Below are 22,552 nucleotides of genomic sequence, written 5' to 3'. Positions count from 1 at the left end.
ACATTATATTTAGAAAAATTCCACTTACAATAGCATCGAAAAGAATAAATACTTAAGAATAAACTTAACAAAAGAAGTGCAAAACCTATTCTCTAAAACTATTAAACACAGTTGAAAGAAATTAAAGAAGAGGGCAACCCTCTCAGGTCCCCTCCCTCTTCGGGAGCTTTGTACTATTGCTCAATAAACTTTGCTTTGCTGCCCACCAAAAAAAAAAAAGAAAAAAGAAAAAAGAAATTAAAGAAGATCTAGACCTCCAGTGTTAATGGATTGAAAGACTTAATATTATTAAGATGGCAATACTCCCCCAAATTGTTCTTTTTTTAAATTTTGTTTTTTCTTTTCTTTAATAATAATTTTTTATTATGTTATGTTAGTCACCATACAGTACATCCCTAGTTTTTGATGTAAAGTTCCATGATTCATTAGTTGCGTATAACACCCAGTGCACCATGCAATACGTGCCCTCCTTAATACCCATCACTGGACTATCCCATTCCCCCACGCCCCTCCCCTCTAAAGCCCTCAGTTTGTTTCCCAGAGTCCATAGTCTCTCGTGGTTCATTCCCCCTTCTGTTTACCCCCCTTCCTTCTTCCCTTTCTTCTCCTACCGATCTTCCTACTTCTTATGTTCCATAAATGAGTGAAAACATATGATAATTGTCTTTCTCTGCTTGACTTATTTCGCTTAGCATTATCTCCTCCAGTCCCGTCCATGTTGCTGCAAAAGTTGTGAAATCATTCTTTTTGATGGCCGAGTAATATTCCATTGTATATATGGACCACATCTTCTCAATCCAGTCATCTGTTGAAGGGCATCTCAGCTCCTTCCATAATTTGGCTATTTTGGACAGAGCTGCTATGAACATTGGGGTGCATATGGCCCTTCTCTTCACTACGTCTGTATCTTTGGGGTAAATACCCAGTAGTGCAATGGCTGGATCATAGGGTAGCTCAATTTTTAACTTTTTAAGGGACCTCCACGCTGTTTTCCAGAGTGGGTGTACCAACTTGCATTCCCACCAACAATGTAGGAGGGATCCCCTTTCTCCACATCCTCTCCAACATTTGTTGTTTCCTGCCTTGTCAATTTTTGCCATTCCAACTGGCATAAGGAGGTATCTCAATGTGGTTTTGATTTGAATTTCCCTGATGGCTAATGATATTGAACATTTCTTCATGCGTCTTTTAGCCATTTGTATGTCTTCATTGGAAAAGTGTCTGTTCATATCTTCTGCCCATTTTTTGATTGTTCTACAGATTCATCACAATTTCTATCAAACTCCCAGCTGGCTTCTTTGCAGAAACTGGCAAGCTGAACCTAAAATTTATGTGGAAATGCAAGGGACCTAGAATGGCCAAATCAAGATGGTGAAGGACTCATGCTTCCCAATTTCAAAACCTACTACAAAGTTAAAAACAGCATAGTAATAACAATAGATATATAGATCAATAGAATAGAATTGAGAATCCAGAGATAAACCCTCATATTTACAGTCAATTCATTTAAAAACAAATTTATCATTTATTTCTTAAATGCTTATTATTGACATATAATTGACACAATGTTGTATTAGTTTCAGGAATACAACATAGGGATTCAACAATTCTACACATTACACAATGCTCGCCATGATAGCTGTAGCGACCACCTATCACCATTACCACATTACTATAGTATTACTCACTTTATTCCCTATGCTGAACCTTTCATCTCCATGACTTATTTACTTTAGAAATGGAAGTTTGTACCTCTTAATTCCATTTACCTATTTCATCCATTTCCCCAGTCTCCTCTACTCCGGCAACCACCATTTTATTCCCTGTATTTGCAAGCCTGTGTCTGTTTTTTGAGGTTTTTTTTTTCATTCATTTTTTTTTTTTTTTAGATTCCACATATAAGTGAAGTTATATGGCATTTGGCTTGCTCTGTCTGACTTATTTCACTCAGCTTAATGCCTTCTAGTTTTATCCATGTTGTCACAAATGGCATCTCTTTCTTATGGCTGAGTATATTCCATTCTATATACATACACACAACAGAATGCACGCACACACCACATCTTCTTCAACTGTTCATCTATCAGTGGACACTTAGGTTGTTTCCATACCTTGGCTATTGTAAATAATGTTGGAATAAACACAGGGGTGCATGTATCTTTTCAAATTAGTGTTTTCATTTTCTATAGGTAAGTACCCAGTAGTGGAATTACTGGATTAAATGGTATTTCTAATTTTTAATGCTTTGGGGAACCTCCACACTGCTTTCCACAGTGGCTGCACCAATTTCTATATCCACCATCAGTGCACAAGGGTTCCTTTTCTCCACATCCTCACCAACATTTGTTATTTCTTGTCTTTTTGATACGAGCCATTCTGCCTGGTATAAGGTGGTATCTCATTCTGGTTTTGATTTGCACTTCCTGAAGATTAGTGACACATCTTTTCATGTGTCTGTTGGCCTTGCAAAAATATATATTCAGATCACCTGCCCCTTTTTAATCAGATCATTTGTTCTTCTGGGTTTTTTTTTTAATTTTAAGATTTTATTACTTTATTTGTCAGAGAGAGAGAGCATAAGCAGGGGGAGCGGTGGGCAGAGTAAGCAAAGCAGGCAGAGCAGGCAGCGGGAGAAGCAGGCCCCTCCTTGAGCAAGGAGTCTGATGCAGGACCCGGTCCCAGAACGCTGGGATCATGACCTGGGCCGAAGGCAGACACTTTACTGACTGAGCCAGCCAGGCGTCCCATTCTTCTAGTGCTGAGTTTTAGAAGTTCTTTATATCTTTTGGATATAAACCTCTTGTCAGATATATCATTTGTAAGTATCTTCTCCCACTCAGTAGGGTGCCTTTTCATTTGTTGATGATTTCCTTTGCTGCACAAAACAGTCAGTGGATTATTTTTTCAGATTTTTAATTTATTTTTGAGCAAGAGAGACAGAGCAAGAGCATAAGCAGGGGGAGAGGGAGAGGGAGAGGGAGAAGCAGACTCCCCACTGAGCAGGGAGTCCAATGCAGGACTCGATCACAGGACCCTAACATCATGATCCAAGCCAAAGGCAGACACTTAACTGACTGAGCCACCCAGGTGCCCCCAGTCAGTGGATTTTTGACAAGAGTGTCAAGACTATTCAATTCAGGGAAAAAATAGTCTTTTCAACAAATGGTGCTGGGACAACTGGGTATCCATATACAAAAAATAAAGGACCCCTACTTCACATGATATACAAATATTAACTCAGAATACATCAAAGACCTAAATATGAGAGCTTAAACTATAAAACTCTTAGAAGAAAACTTATAGGGGAATAGCTTCATGACTTCTGATCGGGCAATGGTTTGTTACACAGGACACCAAAAACACAAACAACAAAAGAAAAAAACAGATAAATTAGACATCAAAATTTACAACTTTTGTGCTTCCACAGACTCCATCAGGATATCAAAAAAGTGAAAAGACAACCCAAACAATGAAAGAAAAAGCTTTCCATATCATATATCGGCTAAGAGGCTTGTATCTGGAAAGTCTAAAGAACTTGAACCCTTTTAATTCAAAAATGGACATATAACCCAATTGAAAAATGGGCAAAGGATCTAATTAGGCATTTCTCCAAATAAGAAATAGAAATGGCCAATGAGCATATGAAAAGATGCTCAACATCATTAATGAGCAGAGAAAAATACAAATCAAAACCACAATGAGATATCGCCTCAGACACTAGGATGGCTATAATCAAAAGCACAAAAAATAACAAGTGTTGACAAGGATATAAAGAAATTGAAACCTTCATACACTGCTGGTAGAAACATAAAGTGGTGCAGTGTTTTGGAAAACAGCCTGGCAGTTCCTCCAAAAGTTAAACATGTAGTTATCATATGACCCCGCCACCAAAAGCTATATACCCAAACGAAATGAAAACATGCATCCACACAAAAATGTGTACATGAATGTTCATAGAGCATTATTCATTACAGCCAGGTGGCTGGCCTCAGATGTGGTATACCCATACAATAAAAAGAAATGAAATACTGAGACATGCTACAACGTGGATGAGCCTGGAAAACATTATCCTGAGAAAGAAATCATAGAGATTTTTCACAATGGGTCTGCCACCAGAACCCAGGTGTCATGAAAACCACCACTAACCCTAAATCAAATTGGGAAAGGAAAAGACTCCTATCAACATCATCATCATTGGACACGCAGTCAGGCAAATCTACCACTACTGGTCATCTGATATACAAATGTGGTGGGACGGACAAAACAACTATCAAAAAATTTGAGAGAAGGCTGCTGAGATAGGAAAGGGCTCCTTCAAGTATGCCTGGCTCTTGGATAAACTGAAAGCTGAACATGAACACGTGGTATCACCACTGGTATCTCCCTGTGGAAATTCAAGACCAGCAAGTGTTACGTGACCATCACTGATGCCCCAGGACAGAGACTATGAAAAACATGATTAGAGGCATAACTCAGGCTGATTGCTGCCCTAATTGCTGCTGCTACTGTTGGTGAATTTGAAGCGGTTTTCTCCAAGAATGGGCAGACCCGTGAGCATGCCCTTCTTCTGGCTTACACACTGGGTGTAAAAGAACTAATTGTTGGTGTTAACAAAATGGATTCCACTGAGCCACCCTACAGCCAGAAAAGATACAAGGAAATCGTTAATGAAGCACCTACATTAAGAAATTGGCTACAATCCTGACACAGTAGTAGCATTTGTGCCAATTCTGGTTGGAATGGTGACAGCATGCTGGAGCCAAGAGCTAACATGCCTTGGTTCAAGAGATGAAAAGTCACCAGTAAAGATGGGAATGTCAGTGGAACCACACTGCTTGAAGTTCTGGAATGCATTCTGCCACCAACTCATCCAACTGACAAGCCCTTGCATCTGCCTCTTCAGGACATCTACAAAACTGATGGTATTGGTACTGTCCCTGTAGGCCGAGTGGAGACTGGTGTTCTTAAACCTGGCGTGATGGTCACCTTTGCTCCAGTCAATGTTACAAATGAAGTAAAGTCTGTTGAAAAGCAGCATAAAGCTTTGAGTGAGGCTCTTCCTGGGAACAACGTGGGCTTCAACGTCAAGAACATACCTATCAAAGATGTTCATCATGGCAATGTGGCTGGTGACAGCAAAAATGACCCACCAATGGAAGCAGTTGGCTTCACAGCTCAGGTGATTATCCTGAACCATCCAGGCCAGATCAGTGCTGGATATATATCTGTGTGGGATTGTCACACAGCTCACATTGCTTACAAGTTTGCTGAGCTGAAGGAATAGATCACTGTTCTAGATAAAAAGCTGGAAGATGATCCCAAGTACTTGAAAGCTGGTGATGCTGCCATCATTGATATGGTTCCTGGCAAGCCTATGTGTGTTGAGAGCTTCTCTGACTCTCCTCCTCCGGACCATCTTGCTGCGGGTGTCATCAAAGCAGTGGACAAGAAGGCAGCTGGAGCTGGCAAGGTCACGACATCTGCCCAGAAAGCTCAGAAGCCTAAATGAATATTATCCCCAAGACCCACGAGGTCAGTCTTAATCAGTGGTGGAAGAAAGGTCTCAGAACCATTTGTGTCAATTGGCCTTTTAATAGTAAAAGACTGGTTAATGATAACAATGCATCGTAAAACCTTCAGTAGGAAAGGAGAATGTTTTGTGGACCATTTATTGTGTGTGTATGTGTGTGTGTGTGTCAGCTTTAAGTTATACGCAACTAATGAAGTGTTGAACAGTACAACAAAAACTGATGTACTATATGCTGACTGACTGAACATAAGAAAAAAATCAGCTATTAGTTTTTAAAATCAGTATTTTTTTAATGGAAACAATCTGACCAAAAATCTGTCACAGAATTTTGAGAACCACCAAAAGAAAACGAGAGAAAGAAGTCACAAGAGACATATTACATAATTCCAAAATAAGCAAATCTGTAAAGACAGAAAGTAGATTAATGGTGGGGGAATAGAGGGATTACTGCTAAAATATACAAGATTTTTGGGGAGGGGATGATGAAAATCTTCTAAAATCAACTGTGAGTTGCACAACTCTGTGAATATACTAAAAGCCATTAAATTGACACTTTACATGGGTCATATTGTATGGCATATGAATTACATCTTAATAAAGCCATTACCAAAAAAAAGAAAAACAGAAAGCAATGTGCTAAGATGATTCATTACTAATAATACAGGCATAGTGACAGATCATCTTTAAAAAAAAAAAAAAAAGGATGAGGGCAGAGAACTGTTTGTGATGGTTAAAACTGTCAAAATGGGATAGAAGAGGCTGTCTCTCCTTTTCAGGAGTGAACCAGGGTGCTATTCCAAAAAGAACCATATCCCCACTTGCTGGCTGGATGATAAATCAGGAACCAAAAAGCCATTAGGACTCTGCTGCCCAGAAGCAGCTATTGGTCTGACGAGAGCAGAGAGATAAAATGCAAAAGGAAGAGGAAGACTAGGTGGTTACCATGCCAACAGCCCATTCTCTACCATGGAAGTAAAAAGAATAGGAAACTCGTGAATTGTGTGATTCATAAATCGCATAGAACATGTGTGCGTGAACTAAAATAGCTTAAAATCGAGGGAGGAAGATGTGAAAACAGTGCAAGAAATAACCCCAGGTCCCTGGAATATCATTTAACATTTCATTAGCTTAGTCCCTAGATGGCAAGATGCTTTACCAGGCCTTCATCCAAACAAAGTACGCCTCCCTCCAATTCACATTAAACACACCCAGATCAACAAAGTGTCTTCTCAGGCTCCCTTCCTCTCTCTCACCCACCCATTCCACTCTAGTTTTAAAAATTAGCCATATCGGGGCGCCTGGGTGGCACAGAGATTAAGCGTCTGCCTTCGGCTCAGGGCGTGATCCTAGCGTTCTGGGATCGAGCCCCACATCAGGCTCCTCTGCTGGAAGCCTGCTTCTTCCTCTCCCACTCCCCCTGCTTGTGTTCCCTCTCTCGCTGGCTGTCTCTCTCTGTCAAATAAATAAATAAAATCTTTTTTAAAAAAATTAGCCATATCTTTAATACCTTAGAAATGATGGGTAGTAAGGAGGGTACGTATTGCATGGTGCACTGGGTGTTACACCCAACTAATGAATCATTGAACTTTACATCAAAAACCAGGGATGTACGTAAGGTGACTAACGTAATATAATTTAAAAAATATATTATTATAAAAAAAAAGAATTTAAAGCCATAAAATACAGAATTTGATAAAATCTTTAAACACCACAAGAACGCAAGCCTCATTGAAAACAAAACTTTCACTCTCTAACCTACTGCCATATTCCTGCAAATGAGCACAGCGCTTAGGACATCATCGTCATTATAATAATAGCTAACAGTTACAGAACATTCACTGCATGCCAGGGCTTCATGACAATATCTAAGGAATAGGTATTACTATCACTAGGCTACATGCTGTTGAAATCAGCAATTCTACTTCTAAGGAATTAATTCTATAGAAATAACTGTGAACGTGTACCAGTATTTAACAACAGTAATATATGTGCTATCACTGTTCTAAGCACTTGACTTACTAATCTTCTTAACAAGCCAGCAACCCTGGAACTATTATTAGCTTCATTTTTATGGGTGACAAAAGTGAGGCCAGGGACATTCATTACCTTGTACAGGGTCACAGAACTGGACTCCTGAAGCCAAGATTTGAAACCAGGCTGCCTGCCTCCGGGGTCCATACTTGTGACCACTATGCTATATTGCACCCAACACAATTCCTGCAGGTACTATTCACATGAGGGTTTGGAATACCTAGACAGCTAACAACAAGGAACTGTTTTTGAAAAATTAACCAAAAATATAGAAAATCATTCATCCACTTAAAATAACATTGTAGAAGAGTTAGTGACATAGAAAAACTTGTTGAATATAGTGTTAAGAGAAAAAACCTGGTTGAGACATGTTTTAAAGAAAAATATTCTCCCAAGTGTTAACAATGGTAACCACTGGGTATTAAAATTATAGATGACTGTTTGCTCATCCATACTTTCTAAATGTTCTATAATATATTCATTTTCAAAAAAAAGAAAAAAGAAAAATGGAAATTTTTTAAATTAAAAGAAAAATAAAAGGGAAATCTATGCCTAAACCTGCACTAGAGATTTCCTGGCAAAACACACACAGATTGTGCTCCATTTAAAAAAAAAAAGAAAAGAACAAAGGAAGAACGAGAGTGTAATGGTTAATTTTATGTGTCAAATTAACTGAGCTAAGGGATGCCCAAATCCCTGGGAAAATATAATTTCTGTGGATCTGTGATTTTTAAAAACGATCTCTCTCTAATGTTTTCATATGTAAAATGGGATTTTCCTGTTTTCTTCTAGGAGTGGTGTGGTTTTAGGTGTTACATTTAAGTCTTTAATCCTCTTCAAGCTAACTTCTGTGAGTGGAATAAGATACAGGTCTAATTAAATTATTTTTCATGTGCCTGTCCAGTTTTCCTAAAACCATTGATTGAAGAGACTACCTTTCTCCATGAAGTATTCTAGCTTCTTTGTCAAATATTAGTTGACATACATGTGTGGGTTTATTTCTGGGCTCTCGGTTCTATTCCTTGGTCGGTGTTTGTACCACACTGTTTTGATTGCTACACTTCATGATATAGTTTGAAATCAGAAAATGTGGTATCTCCAGCTTTGCTCTGCCTTTACAAGACTGCTTTGGCTATTCAGAATCATTTCTTGTTCCATACAATTTTAGAATTTTTTTCTATTTCTGCCAAAAAAAATGGCATTCTAATTTTGATAGAGGTTGCACGGAATCTATAGATGACTTCAGGTATTATGGACATTTTGATAATATTAATTCTTCTGACCCATAAAACTAGGATATTGTCCATTTATTTTTGCCTTCTTCAAACTCTTTCAACAATGTATACTAGTTTTCAGCGTACAGATCTCTCACCTCCTTGGTTAAATTCCTAAATATGTTATTGTTTTTGATGCTGCTGTCAATGGAATTGTTTTCTTTCCTTTTCAGATAGCTCATTGTTAATGTAGAGAAATGCAAGTGATTTTTATAGGTTGATTTTGTATCCTGCAACTTTACCAAATCTGTTTCTCAGTTCTAACAGTGTTTTGGTGGCATCTTTAGGGTTTTTAATAAACAGGATCACGTTATCTGCAGAGACAATCTTACATCTTCCTTTCTGATATGAGACCTTTTATTCCTTTTTCTTTCTTTTTTTTTTTTTTTAAAGATTTTATTTATGTATTTGACAGAGAGACAGCCAGCGAGAGAGGGAACACAAGCAGGGGGAGTGGGAGAGGAAGAAGCAGGCTCCCAGTAGAGGAGCCTGACGTGGGGCTCGATCCCAGAACACTGGGATCATGACCTGAGCCAAAGGCAGACACTTAACGACTGAACCACCCAGGCACCCCTTCATTCCTTTTTCTTGACTAACTGCTCTGTGTAGGACTTCCAGTCCGTGAGAATAAGCACCCTTGCCTTTTCCTGACCTCAGAAGAAAAGCTTCCGACCCTTACTATTGAGTATGATGGCAGCTGCAGATTTGTCACATATGGCCTTTAGTATGTTAAGGTATGCCCCTTCTATATCCAATTTTTTGGGAGTTTTCATCATAAAAGGGTACTGAATTTTGTCAAACACTTTCTGCATCTATTGGGAGGATCATACGATTTTTTTCCTTCACTCTATTAATGTGATGCATCACATTTACTGATTTGCATATGTTGAACCATCCTTGTACCAGAGAGATACATGCTACTTGACCACAGTATATGATCCTTTTAACGTACTGTTGAATTCAGTTTCCCAGTATTCTGTTGAGAATTTTTACATCAATATCCATCAGGAATACTGGCCTATAGTTTTCTTATCTGGTAGTGTCCTTATCTGGCTTTGGGATCAGGGTAATGCTGGCCTTGTTAAAATGAGTTTGAGAGTGTTCCCTCCTCTTCAGTTTTTTGGAAGAACTGAGAAGGACTGGCATTAATTCTTTGAATGTTTGGTAGAATTCACCAGTGAAACCATCTGGTCATGGGATTTTTTTTTTTTAACTGGGAGATTTTTGATTACTGACTCAATCTTCTTAATCATTAGTGGTCTGTTCAGATCTTCTTTTTCTTAATGATTCAGTCTTGGTGGGCTGTGCATTTCAAGGATATTAACCATTTCTTCTAGATTATCCAATTTGTTGGCATACAATTGTTCATAGTGGCCTCATGATCATTTGTATTTCCATGGTATCCGCTGTAATGTCTCCTCTTTCATTTCTAATTTTGAGTCTTCTCTCTGTTTTCCTTGGTTATTCTGACTAAAGTTATACTGATCTTTTCAAAAAACCAATTCTTACTTTCACTGATTTTTTCCTATTGTCTTTCCAGTCTCATTTCATTCATCTCTGCTCTAATCTTTAATATTTCCTTTCTTCTGATAACTTTGGGCTTAGTTTGTTCTTCTTTTTCTAGTTCCTTGAAATGTAAATTTAGGTTGTTTATGTGGAGACCCAGAATCTTACATCAGACAAAAGACACAAGCCATACTGAAGGAACTAAATGAGGAATGTCACTAGTACCTATGGAACACAACACAAATTCTTCAGTGACCAGAGAATTGTACTCATAAGCATGAACATGAGCACTGCCCACTGCCTCAGACAGTTGCAGGTAGAGCTTCTAGGAAATCTGGCAGAAGTCCTACTAAAAACTGAGCAGTAGTGCATAAGACAAATTTAATTTAACTTGGTTTTTAATGCCAAAGACTGGGCCCTGCAGAAAAGGGAAATGAGGAAACAAATACAGAACCAGATAGAATTTTTGTTTAAAAGTAGTTCAGGGGCACCTGGGTAGCACAGTCGTTAAGCATCTGCCTTTGGCTCAGGGCGTGATCCTGGAGTTCTGGGATCGAGCCCCACATCAGGCTCCTCTACTGGGAGCCTGCTTCTTCCTCTCCCACTCCCCCTGCTTGTGTTCCCTGTCTCGCTGGCTGTCTCTCTGTCAAATAAATAAATAAAATCTTAAAAAAAAAAAAAAAGAAAAGTAGTTCAACCCCCTACTCAACAAACACATCTTTAGTTATATGACCTTTTACTTAACGCTATTTTCTCTGCCTGGAAGACTTCCCCCTAATCCCACCACTTGTCATTTCTTTAACTCTTACTTGTCTTCCAAGATTTAGCTCAAACATCATCCCCTTTAGAAAGTGTTCTCCAAAGCTGTAGTATGACATACTTGCTTTCATAGTAGCCTTTCAGAAACAAATAATTATTGCAAATCTGTCACCTGACAGGCACCTGATGCATTTCTCCTTCATAACACCTATTCTGTTGTGCAGGAAGATCATTTTCATTGAACTCTTTACATTTTTTACTCATGCCCATCCCAGAGCCTCATCAGTGCCTCTGGGCATCTTTGGTAAATGCCTTAAGGCTCCCATGAATTACCAGGTGCTAGAGATCAGAATGATTTAAAAGTTGCCCCTGCCCTCGGAGAGCTCATAAATGACAGAGAAAAGAGGAGAATAACAATTATAGCTCACAGCAGGGTGAAGTATGCTGTAAATAATGCCGTGGGCAAAGGAAGCTTCTGGGTTCTCTAGTAAGGAGGAGATTGGGTGTGCAGCCTTTGTATAGAGAAACATGTTCAGTGTCCTGAATCTGCCTAGCAACAAGCTCACCAAATGTACTTATCGGCCTTTTATAAATAGCCTGCACACCCCCCACTATGAGCTCACAGAGCATGAGCCCATTCGCATTTCATTTCTTTCTTTGCAGAGTTAAATTGCACTGAAGAAGCTAGGTATTCTTCCACTTACGTGCTGTCGTAACAAGCTAAGTTCAGACCAAGGAATGAGAGGAGGCCAAAAGAAAATGTGTAGCATCCACAATCTTTAATCTGCAACTACGTAACGGTACTGCGATCATTCTATTATTGGTCTTTGAGCAGCTGGTTTGGTTGGAAACCAAGTTTATGAACAGAGCTGCTACAACCATAAAAAAAATTATTCCCCTGTGATTAAGGAGTAAAATGAAAGGTGTTAAATAAATAGAAAGGAAAGAGGGCGCTTTCTGAAAGCCATTCTATCTTGCCTGCAGCGTAAAGGGGAAGCCAAGTGAGAGTAGGTGGGGAAGAGTGAGTGGTGTTCTGACTTCTGCTCTCAGTCTTTGATGACGCTCACCCAACAAATTCTTCCCAAAGGGCACAGGCAAAAGAGGAAAAGTACCTCCGCAGTTCATTCATAACCTTGAACGCCTTCCCCATGTGGGCAGAGTTGACAGTGATCGTCCTCTGGTTCTTCTCATCATCCCCAGCCTGAACCGGGGGCTGGGAGCTCGGCTTGATGCTGTGAACAGGAAGGGAGTGGGAGGGTGAAGAGAGGATCACATGTCGGTAAACCCATTCACCCAGCTGCCACAACTCAGTGCAACTGCCCACCCACCAGAAGCATCTTTGTCAGCTTGTTTTCTTCATCACACACCCAGCAGGGAAAGAAATGCCCTGGGTCAGCCACTTCTGCAGGATCTTCCAATGCAACACACATTCCTCTGGTGGAAACCAGGTCCCTAGTCAGCTTCTACCAGCACTTGTGTGACTTTGTGCAAAGTCCTTATCCTCCACCCACCATGCGCTAAAGGGGTGGGGACGTGGGAGGAGATTAAGTGCTATACCACTCACTTCACAGGGAAATTTGTTCATTCAACAAACATTTAATGGAGCCTACCATGTGCCAGGCACTGTATTTAAATTTAAGGGAAACACAACAACAAACAAGGTATAGACAACTGCTCTCGCAAAGCTTAGAGCTCAGTGTAGGAGGAAGCCAAGAAAACACCTAAACCTCCTATCTTTTTTTATATTTATTTTTTAATTTAAATTCAATTAATTAACATACAATGTATTATTTGTTTCAACAGTACAGGTCTGTGATTCATCAGTCTTACATAACCTAAACATCCTATCTTAAGTATGATGACTGGACAGGAGGTACAGATGTGCAGAGGACAGGCAACTACTCCAGGGCTGGCAGGATGAGGGGAAACTTCCCAGAAGCTGAGGGAGAGCAGAAATCTCAAGGAAGAGCAAAACGAAGACAGGTAAAAAGGAAGATAGAGAACATCCTGGCAGAGGAAAGAGGAGATACCCAGAGACCTGAAGGAAAAGAGTCAAGGGAGCTCAGTAAAACTATGAGTGTCTCAGAAGCAAAGGCTACAAGATGGAGCAGGCCTGTAAGCATCATATTAGCAAAGCTAAGGCGTTTGGATTTCCAAGCAACTTCTGAGACAATGAGAAACCATCAAAAGGAGAGAGAAGTGGGACAGGAAGCAGGTGAACACATCTGTGCTTGAGAAAGACCACACTGGCTGTAGTATGGAGAACAATGGCACAGGAGTGAAAGCTTCTGGGAAACCATAACCCCACAGAATGACAAGGGACTGTCACTGTTATGAAAAAAAGGGCTATCTGTGTAGGCTAAGCGAGCCGGTGGGGACTAGCAAAGGTCATTCATAACCTCAAAGTCTTCTGTACTGAAGACAAAACACTCAAATCCCTATGGGATACAAACTAGATGCCCAACTACTCCTGAGCAATGTGTCTCAGCTTTATGGGGGGTGGAAAAAAATAACAAAAGAATCAACAACAACAACAACAACAAAAAGGATGTTTTTTCCCAAACCAATGAAACTATTCAGCTCCAAGATCAAGTCCACGACCTTGGAGCTAACAGAACCTTCTCCACTTGTGCAGATTTGGGGACTCGCAGTTCACTGAAACTCTAGTTTAGATAGTTTGCTTTGCCTTTGCCTGGTGTGCCTCTTCCAGGCGACCACCCAGACTTGCAAACTGGATCAAGAAAGGGGCTTCTGTGGTTAAGAGAATGTTCCAGAGACCTGATAATCTCTACAGATCTTACAGTGAAATTTGCAACTACTGGAACATTCAGATACAACCATCAGGGACATCTAGGTGGCTCAGCTGGTTAAGTGTCTGCCTTCAGCTCAGGTCATGATCCCAGGACTCCGGAGATCAAGTCCCGCATAAGGCTCCCTGCTCAGCAGAGAGCCTGCTTCTCCCTCTGCCTGCTGCTGACCCTACTTGTGCTCTTACTCTCTCTCTCTCACAAATAAAATCTTTAAAAACAAAAAAACAAAAAACAAATACAACCAGCATGTAAGACCATAACAGACTCCTTCTTTGGCTTCCTTCCTCACCTTCAGTTCAGCATGCAAATGCAAGGCCACGGTCATCTGAACTTTGCGACTATTCGAATTCTGGGGGCAAGGAAGTTACCTGAGCACAGGAAGATAAATATCAAGAGACGCACAAAAGCAGATGATTAAAATGATATGTTGAAGGAGGTAAAGAAAATCTCAAAAACAGGAGAAGATACGATCAAGGTGAAGGAGCACCCAGTAAAGGTGAAAATTTTCACATGAGAAATTCCATAAGCATTATGTCTTTTAAAGCCCGTGTCTTTCAAAACAGATGAACATATGGGAAAGGGGAAAAAGAAAAAAGGAGAGAGGAAAACAAGTCATAAGAGACTCTTCAAGATAGAGAACAAACTGAGGGTTGACAGAGGGAGGTAGGTGGGGGATGGGACAGACAGGTGATGGGCATTAAGGAGGGCACTTCTTATGATGAGCACTGGGTGTTGTATGTAAGTGACGAATCACTGAATTCTACTCCTGAAACCAAAACTGCACTATATGTACACTACCTAAAATTTAAGTTAAAAAAAAAAAGTCAGTGTCTTTCCCTACGCCATGGCCAGAAAGATATTAATTTCTATTTTCGACTAAAAGTTTAACATTTTTGCTTTCAATTAATGGCCCTTATTTTATCTGATGTTGATTTTTATGTCATGATGTGAAATCCGATGTAATTTTTTCCCATACATTCCACTTACTGAATACTTATTTTTCCCACTTACCTGTCATGCCACTTTAGATCACATGTCAAAGTTCCAAATACAAGGATCTATTTCTAGACTCCCTAGGCTATTCCATTGGTCAGTTTATCTGTCTCTATACCAGTACCACATTATTTCTGTAACTTCGTTATAAGGCTTGATACCTGACAGGGTAAGACCTCAATCCTATTGTTATGCTTCAAATGTGTCTTCACTATCTCAGTTTCTTTACCCTTTCATCCAAACTTTAGTATCAGTTTAAGTTGTATGAAAGACTCATGGGATTTTGATGGAAACCACAGTGAATTTATAAATCAATTAGGATAGAACTGACATCTTTCTGATATGATGTCTTCAGATCCATGAACATGGAATATCTCTCTCCATTTATTTAATCTTCTTTAATGTCAAACCTTTATAAGACCTTATACATATTCGATTAAATTTATTAAGTACTTTAAAATTTTTGTTGCTTTTTTACAATAGCAATGGTGTCTTTTTTGAATTGCATTTTCTGATTGCTACAGTTTATAAAATGCAATTGATTTCTGCAAATTATTATCCAGCCACCTTACCAAATGTTCCTATTTCTTTGTCTGAAGAGTCAATAAGGTGTTCTATGTAAACAATCCTATTAACCTGCATATACTGCCAGAGGGTTTTTTTTCCCTCCTTTCCAATGCTTAGGCCTTTAATTTTTTTTTTTTTTTTAAGAAATTTTGGGCTGCTAGGATGGCCACACAATGTTGAACAGAAAGTGTGCTAACAAATATTGTCATCTTTCTGATTTTAAAGATGATGTTTCTAATGTTTGTCCATTGTGCATGTTTGTTGTAGGATTTTTACAGATGACCTTAATCAAATTAAGAAAATTCCCTTGAATTTTATTGTTTAAGTCATAAAGTTATACTGAATTTTATCAAATATTTTTGTGAATCTAATGAGCTGATCATATGGATTTTCCCCTTTATCTTTTTTTTTAAAAGATTTTATTTATTTGTCAGAGAGATAGAGCACGCGAGCACTAGCAGGGGGAGCAGCAGGTAGAGGGAGAAGCAGGCTCCCCACCGAGCAAGGAGTCTGATGCAGGACTCAATCCCAGGACCCAAGCTGGGATCATGACCTGAGCCAAAAGCAGATGCTTAACTGACTGAGTCATCCAGGTGTCCTTTTCCCTTTAATCTTCTAATGTGGTAAATGATACTAATATATTTTCCAAACTAAACCATACTTGCATTTCTGGTATAAATCTAGAAACTGTAAAAAGACTTCACAAATATTCATTATAAATGCTGTCTTCAAATTGTAGAGAGACTTAAAAGCCAAGGGAAAAAATATGTAATTTGGTATTGATCAGAAAACCACTGAAGGTTTTTGACAGGGAACTAATGAGAGCTCCTAGAAGCCCAGTGAACAGACATTATTAGTTCTGTTTCACATAGATGGAATAGGGCCATTTTGGAAGTAGTGACAACAATCTCCAGTGTGATGAGTGCACAGGAAGTCTTGCTCTTCTTGTTGTGTTGCTCTTTGTACTTTCTGGCCTGTCAAAATGGTCCAAACATGGTGTAGCCCTGTTAATACAATGTTGTGTTTACCAAAAGGTCTCAAACACAGATTGCCTATTCAAAGGATTAAAGTTCAACAAAAAGCAATTCATACCAAAGCCAGCCTGACCATTAGGCTGGTTAGAGAATGGACGTCTGGTCTTCCCGCTATATCCAGAGCCCTTTCCACCTTTGATATAGGGGCAAGGGTTGACATCAGAAAGATCCTAAGGTCTCTTTCTTCCCCTGCTCTGCACCTCTGTGATAACACGAGAAGTCTGGAGTAGACTCTGGATCTCTGGTTTTTTAAAGGTACAAGCTTCTTGGCAACCCACTGACCTTCCAGGGAGCAGGAAAGTGAAGAAAGAGAGGGGCTGACTACTCAGAGATGTTAAGAATCTTAACAAAGGAGCATTCGTTTGTGCTGAGATGTCCAGAGTTTCAGTGACTCTTAAGCTAAATCATATCTAAAGATGATTCAAATGCATCAGCAACAATAGGTGAGGCAAGAAAGTATGGGCCAGGCAGAATCCTTATTCTTTCCTATAGAATTATACAGTAGTGGTCATCAAAGCCATTTTCCACTTAAGCTGCAGCAGAATCAGACTAGTCAACTTTGTCAGACCACCATAAATCTGGCTTAATAATTTAATTAATTTTATATACTGTCCTGTTATTATTAAACATACTTACATGAACCACCACTGGTGCCATAGTCAACACAGAAAGTGAGTAATTCCTCTAGCCCAGCAAGTAAAAAGGCCAACAAACCCTTCAAAAGCCCACAGCAAGAGAGTATTACAAGGTGGCCCAGACTTATTTCACATTCTCACTGACGTCCTTCAAGAAGTCATACATATAAGATAGTCAAGACTCATAGTCTTAAGACGGATTAACACAGGGGCACCTGGGTGTCTCAGATGGTTAAGCATCCGACTCTTGATTTCAACTCAGGTCATGATCTCAGGGTGGTGAGATCAATCCCTGCATCAGGCTCTGTGCTCAGCAGGGAGTCTGGTTGGGATTCTCCTTCTCCCTCTTGCCCCTCCCCACCCACCTGCCCACATGCTCTCTCTCTCAAATGAATAAATAAATCTTTTTAAAAATATATTAAAAAGAAGGATGAACACAGCTAGCCCTTCCTTCCTGGGCTCTCCAATTCTCTTTTCCCTTAGACTAGCCTATGACGGTGCCTCTCCCCTCTGTCCTACTACGGTGGCTGTCCCCCATTCTAGATGCCCTCCCTGCAAGTGCTTCCTGCACACCACTGCAAAAATCAATCCCTAAAAGGTCATTCTGACCACATCGTTCAGCTTTCCCCTGCCCACAGGTCTCTTAAGGGGCCATGAAGATTACAAGCTAGAAGCTCACTTAGACCCCTGCTTCCATTTGTTCTACCTATTGGGTGTCCATGTAGGATTTCCTTTTAAAGGACGATACAGCTAAAAAACTGAAACATCATCAGCCTACGGGATAAAGTCATGATTATCTTGCTTAGCATTCAAGGTCCTCCTTGGCCTGGACTAAATCTAAATCCTACCCCTATCTCTCACTCAAATATTTACTGAGTACCCATTTTCTACTGCGGATGAATTATCTACTATAGGCAGATTCCGTCTCCCTTCTCTTCTGTCACAGTCTATCTGTTCTCCAGGATCAGTTAAGCTTTGCCTCTTCTATGAAGTCCTCTGAATCCTTTGGTCCTAAGTGATGTCTGTCTTCCCTAAATTCTTCAAGTACATCTGTCCTATAACTCAACCAGCATACAGAATACTGCCCTGTATTTGATTATGTTTTCATGGTACCTATCTAACAACCCACTCCTCTCACACTAGATTCGACATACCTGGTGGGCAAGGAACATGGATCCAAGGACCCTTTAGGGCTATGCCCATAGCAGGCCCTCATTACATATTTGTCATCAATGAACTCTGACCTGAAAACCATTTGCTTGTCCTTACAAGTGATGAACGGTAGAGCAGAGTGGAAGAGTCTGCCCCAACCAGTGGCTCCAAGGCTAACAATTTAAAAAAGCAAAAGTGGGGTCAGTTTTCAGAGTTAAACTATAAGTCAATACACATAAAATATTAATTACAGAAGTTATAAATAAAAATATCTAAGTTCTAAATAATGGGCCGTCTCAGCACACCACCTCCCACAGCCTTTTCTCCTGCCCTCCCTTGTCCTCTACCATCCAGATCTACACACCCAACGTCTGCCTGACTCCCTCACATTTTGCACAGTAACTCATACTCACAGTAACCCGTACCTATCCAAAACTAAGACTCTCCACCCTCCCTATTCTTCCTCAAGGCTACTCTTCTTTCTGTACTATCTCAGAGGCAAAACCAACCATCCACTCCCCTGTCCAAGGCAGAAACTGAGATATCATACTTGATATCCTCTTCCCTCTCTCTTTCTCGCCCCCCACGTACAGCCCCAAGTGCTCCTTTAATCTATCTCCACTCCATTCCCTTCTCAAGTCACTGCTACCACAACATCAACCCAGGCCATCATGATCCCTTGGCTGTCTTACTAAGATAACCTGCTCCCTGACTCCACAATGACCTTTACAGAATGTCAGTGTGAGCAAGGGATGTTGTACGTGAAACCTCTCACTGGTTCCTCATTGCATTCAGAATGAATCTCAGAGATCTAGCATGGCCCTTCAGAACTCTATCACTGCCCTGAAGACTTCTTACTACCATACTACTAAAATACTTGCACCTGCCTAAATATACCAGGCTCCTTTGCCCTACCCTACTCATTCTTATTCTTACCAGCACTTCAAGCCTCTTGCTGCACATCTTCCCTATCATCCTTCACTACCCACTAGATTAATTTCCCTTCTGTGTCCCCACAGTACTCAGTGCTTCCCTCCATGTAATAGTGTAATTACCTCTTGATTTTCTGTCTCTATCACACAGCGCATGCTGGGACGTGTTTAACAGTTAGTTGCAAGGAAGCGAGCCCTGATTTGTAACATTTGCCAATTTCTATGGTGTCAATACTCCCATCGTGGCAGATTTCAAGCCACCAACATGATGCTACTGAACATGTGGAGTTGGAAAAAGACGTGTAACAGCACACCATTATACCACTGTACCGTATTTCCATTACAGAGACACAAGAGACATAATCTAAAAGGTACAGACCCTAGTAAAAAACTAGGAAGAGATGAGCTTGAGGTATTCGTTATACTTGTTTATAATTTATTCTTAAGTTATATAATTTATTTTTAATAAGTGCTATACTTCATAGAATGACTCAAAGAATTCCTGACAATTTAACAAGCAGCTCTTGCAAATGGATGAATGCTGGCTCCTGCACACCACTGCCAACCCTAGAATTTGTGCTCCATGAGAACCAGGATGGTGTCTTATTTCCCTCTGTATTCTGAGCCTCTGGCACATGGCAGGTGCTCAATAAGTAATCACTGAGTAAATGATTGGATAGGTAAGTAAATAAGGTATAACTACCACTATTCCAATCTTTCCTCACTTCTCCTCATTAAAATAATTATGGCTTTGTCCCTCTCAACTTCCCCTCTTTGTACCCCCATAGAAGGGGGTGGGGTTCTTTCTTAGTGCATTGGTGATACGGAATAAAGAGGATGAAGGGAGAGAGAAAGGCATCATCAACCAGAGAAGAGGTAAGAAAGCAAGAAGGGTTTTCACCTACTGTATCAGTTTTTAGGCTCTTTCCATTGCTGAGGAAAATTCATGCAAAGAATAGAAAAGAGAGGACACTTCTATAGACAGCATGTCGGCAGGGCAGGAGATGGAAAAGCCTCTGAGCCTGTCAAATGTGCAGGGAGTCTGGGGGATCTGCCAAGTGAGGAGCTCCAGAGGATCCAGGGTATGAGAGAGTGTGGAGGAGAGGAAAGGGGAGACCGAGAAATGCTGCTGAGTTGAGCATTAGAACTGCATCCCCTCTCAAAGTCTTCAAGAGATGCAAAGGAAGGTCAGAGAGTGTGGGCTGACGCTGGGCCACATAAGAACAGTCCAAGCACATTATATTCAAGCTACAGAAAAGAGAGAAAAAAGAGAGGCAAAGTCACCTAAAAAAGTCAAAAGAGCTCTGAGTCAGTCAGACTATGTCAAATCGCTAAAATCCCCCAACAAAGAAAGTGGCGTTTAGAAAGGGAAACTGAAAAACAAGAATCAGACAGAGAAAGCCCCTTGTTCAGCTCATCGAACACTATCTAGGAAAGAAATGATTTAATCATCATGGTCTGACCTGGTTCAGCCTCAGGTCGGATCCGTGTTGTAAAGCGCGAAGCCTGTAAACATTCAAATGCCATAACTTGGTCCCTAGCTCGCTATGCAGCCTTTGATCAATTAGGTCTTCCTTCAGGAAGGAAGCAAGGAAGCCGTAGCAGGCCCTCAGGAACATCCTGACAGTAGTCACCTTCACTGCAAATTAATAAAGTACCACTCTAACGGTTGTACTTACAGTTCTCATGAAGAGTTCATCAGCATGACTCTGCTTCTCCAAGTCTGGGCAGCAGTGGGACAGTGCCTAGCAGCATTTCTGGACCTACAGGGCTCGGGGCCAACTACAGATCTAGCAGGTATCCCAATCCTAAAGTTCAAGGCCAAAACGACCAAATTTAAATTTCTACCTCTGGGCTAATAAAGGACCTGTCACATGAAGGTGTCCAGGCAGCAGGATTTAGGACTAGACGGTGCAGTCCTGTCCTCAAGAACCACCACCTACACACAGGCCGCTATAAAGCCCCATTATTCTCCATACGCTTTCAGTGGTGCCGCCTCTGTTCACGGCATCAGCCTGAGCCCCAGCAACAGCCCACATGGACACACGGAAGATGTGCACTATAAGCTATAGCTCCTGGCTAACAGTTAGTAACAGCATTTACTGAAAACTGATAATATGGTAAAGCACTTTGCCTCCCTGATCTCATTTTATCTTCAGAACAGCCCTTGGGGCTCCTGGGTGGCTCCGTCAGTTAAGCGTCGGCCTTTGGCTCAGGTCATGATTCCAGGGTCCTGGGATTGAGTCCGGCATCGGGCTCCTTGCTCAGTGGGAAGCCTGCTTCTCCCTCTCCCTCTGCTGCTGCTCCCCCTGCTTGTGCTGTCAAATAAATAAATAGAATCTTAAAAAAAAAAAAAAAAAAGAGGGAGGGAGGGAGGAAGAAAGAAGGAAAAGAAAAGAACAGCCCTATTATCTACTTAAGCACTGAGATAAAACTTGTCTCAAAGTCCCACGTAACTACTAAGTGGAGAATTGACACTCAAACCCAGGTCTTTTCAACTGCAGGGCCTATGCCCTTAACAGCAATGTTCAATGCTCACTGACTTGGGACAATGTCGGCGACCTATCTGGCCGAGGGAGCTCAAGCCTTACAGCCACTCTCTGAGGTTCTTCACTGGGCAGCCCAACCAGGCCAAAGGAAAAGGACTGAACCCTGTAGGACCTGTGACATAGCACTACTTCACTCCACTGACTGGGGGGGGGGGGGGGGATCTGCGGTGTGTAGTAGAGTTGATATTATTAATGGTAGTGAACTTGGAGTCTTCACATAAGCCCATCGTGATTCGCCAAAGCTGGCAAGCAGCGGCTGCCATTCTTACGATGTGCTCCTTGCTAAACCAGCTCAAGAATAGGTATGTTGCTAATCACATTCCTAAGAGCCCAATTCATAGGCAGTTTCCCTCAAAACCCAGGGTGGGGGTGGTAGTACAGGGCGGTGGGGGTGGTGTTTCTTACATGGGCTGTATAAAAATGTGAAACACAAGAGAAACACTTGTGTTCAGACAGAATGAGACGAAGAGAGAGGAAGACTAAAAGAGAAAAACACCCCTTGTCAGGTGGTATTTCGGGAGCCAAGCTTCTACCCGGGTTGAAGAGGACAGCTGAGCTCTTCCACGCGTGTGGTTTTGATAGAGGCTGTGACAGACTACCATAAGTTAAAAAGAAAAGTCCAGGAGAGTTGTGTTCAGAGTTTGAAAATCCTCATAAATGATAAAAAGCTACAGATTTCCAGCTTAAGAACAACAGAACTTATTTAACGGGAAAAAGTCTAAGAATAAAGCATGTTCAAGTTATTTTTTATTACCGTTTATTAATGCTCTTTTCAATCTA

General features: G+C 40.7%; 1 protein-coding gene and 1 pseudogene across 10 annotated transcripts in view; one reads left to right on the top strand and one right to left on the bottom strand.

The window, feature by feature from the left end:
- Positions 1 to 22,552, bottom strand: part of KLHL3 (kelch like family member 3) — a 177,395-nt gene that overhangs the window by 88,698 nt on the left and 66,145 nt on the right. For 8 of the 10 annotated variants that reach the window (XM_087862240.1, XM_087862243.1, XM_087862241.1 and 5 more), the window contains one exon: positions 12,213 to 12,332. In XM_087862240.1, the coding sequence (XP_087718366.1) occupies positions 12,213 to 12,250 (38 nt within the window). In that variant the 5' untranslated portion in view covers positions 12,251 to 12,332. Of the gene's footprint in view, positions 1 to 12,212; positions 12,333 to 14,199; positions 20,878 to 20,902; positions 21,923 to 22,552 lie in introns of those variants that run through there. The other 2 variants (XM_045794631.2, XM_045794630.2) reach the window with 2 other exon arrangements.
- Positions 4,456 to 5,509, top strand: LOC148110117 (elongation factor 1-alpha 1 pseudogene; annotated as a pseudogene).

This window comes from Ursus americanus, chromosome 5 (genome assembly GCF_024610735.1).
Source record: "Ursus americanus isolate L20-20 chromosome 5, mUrsAme1.1.p, whole genome shotgun sequence".
NCBI classification, from domain to species: Eukaryota; Metazoa; Chordata; class Mammalia; order Carnivora; family Ursidae; genus Ursus; species Ursus americanus.
This window is presented reverse-complemented; position numbering and strand designations above follow the sequence as displayed.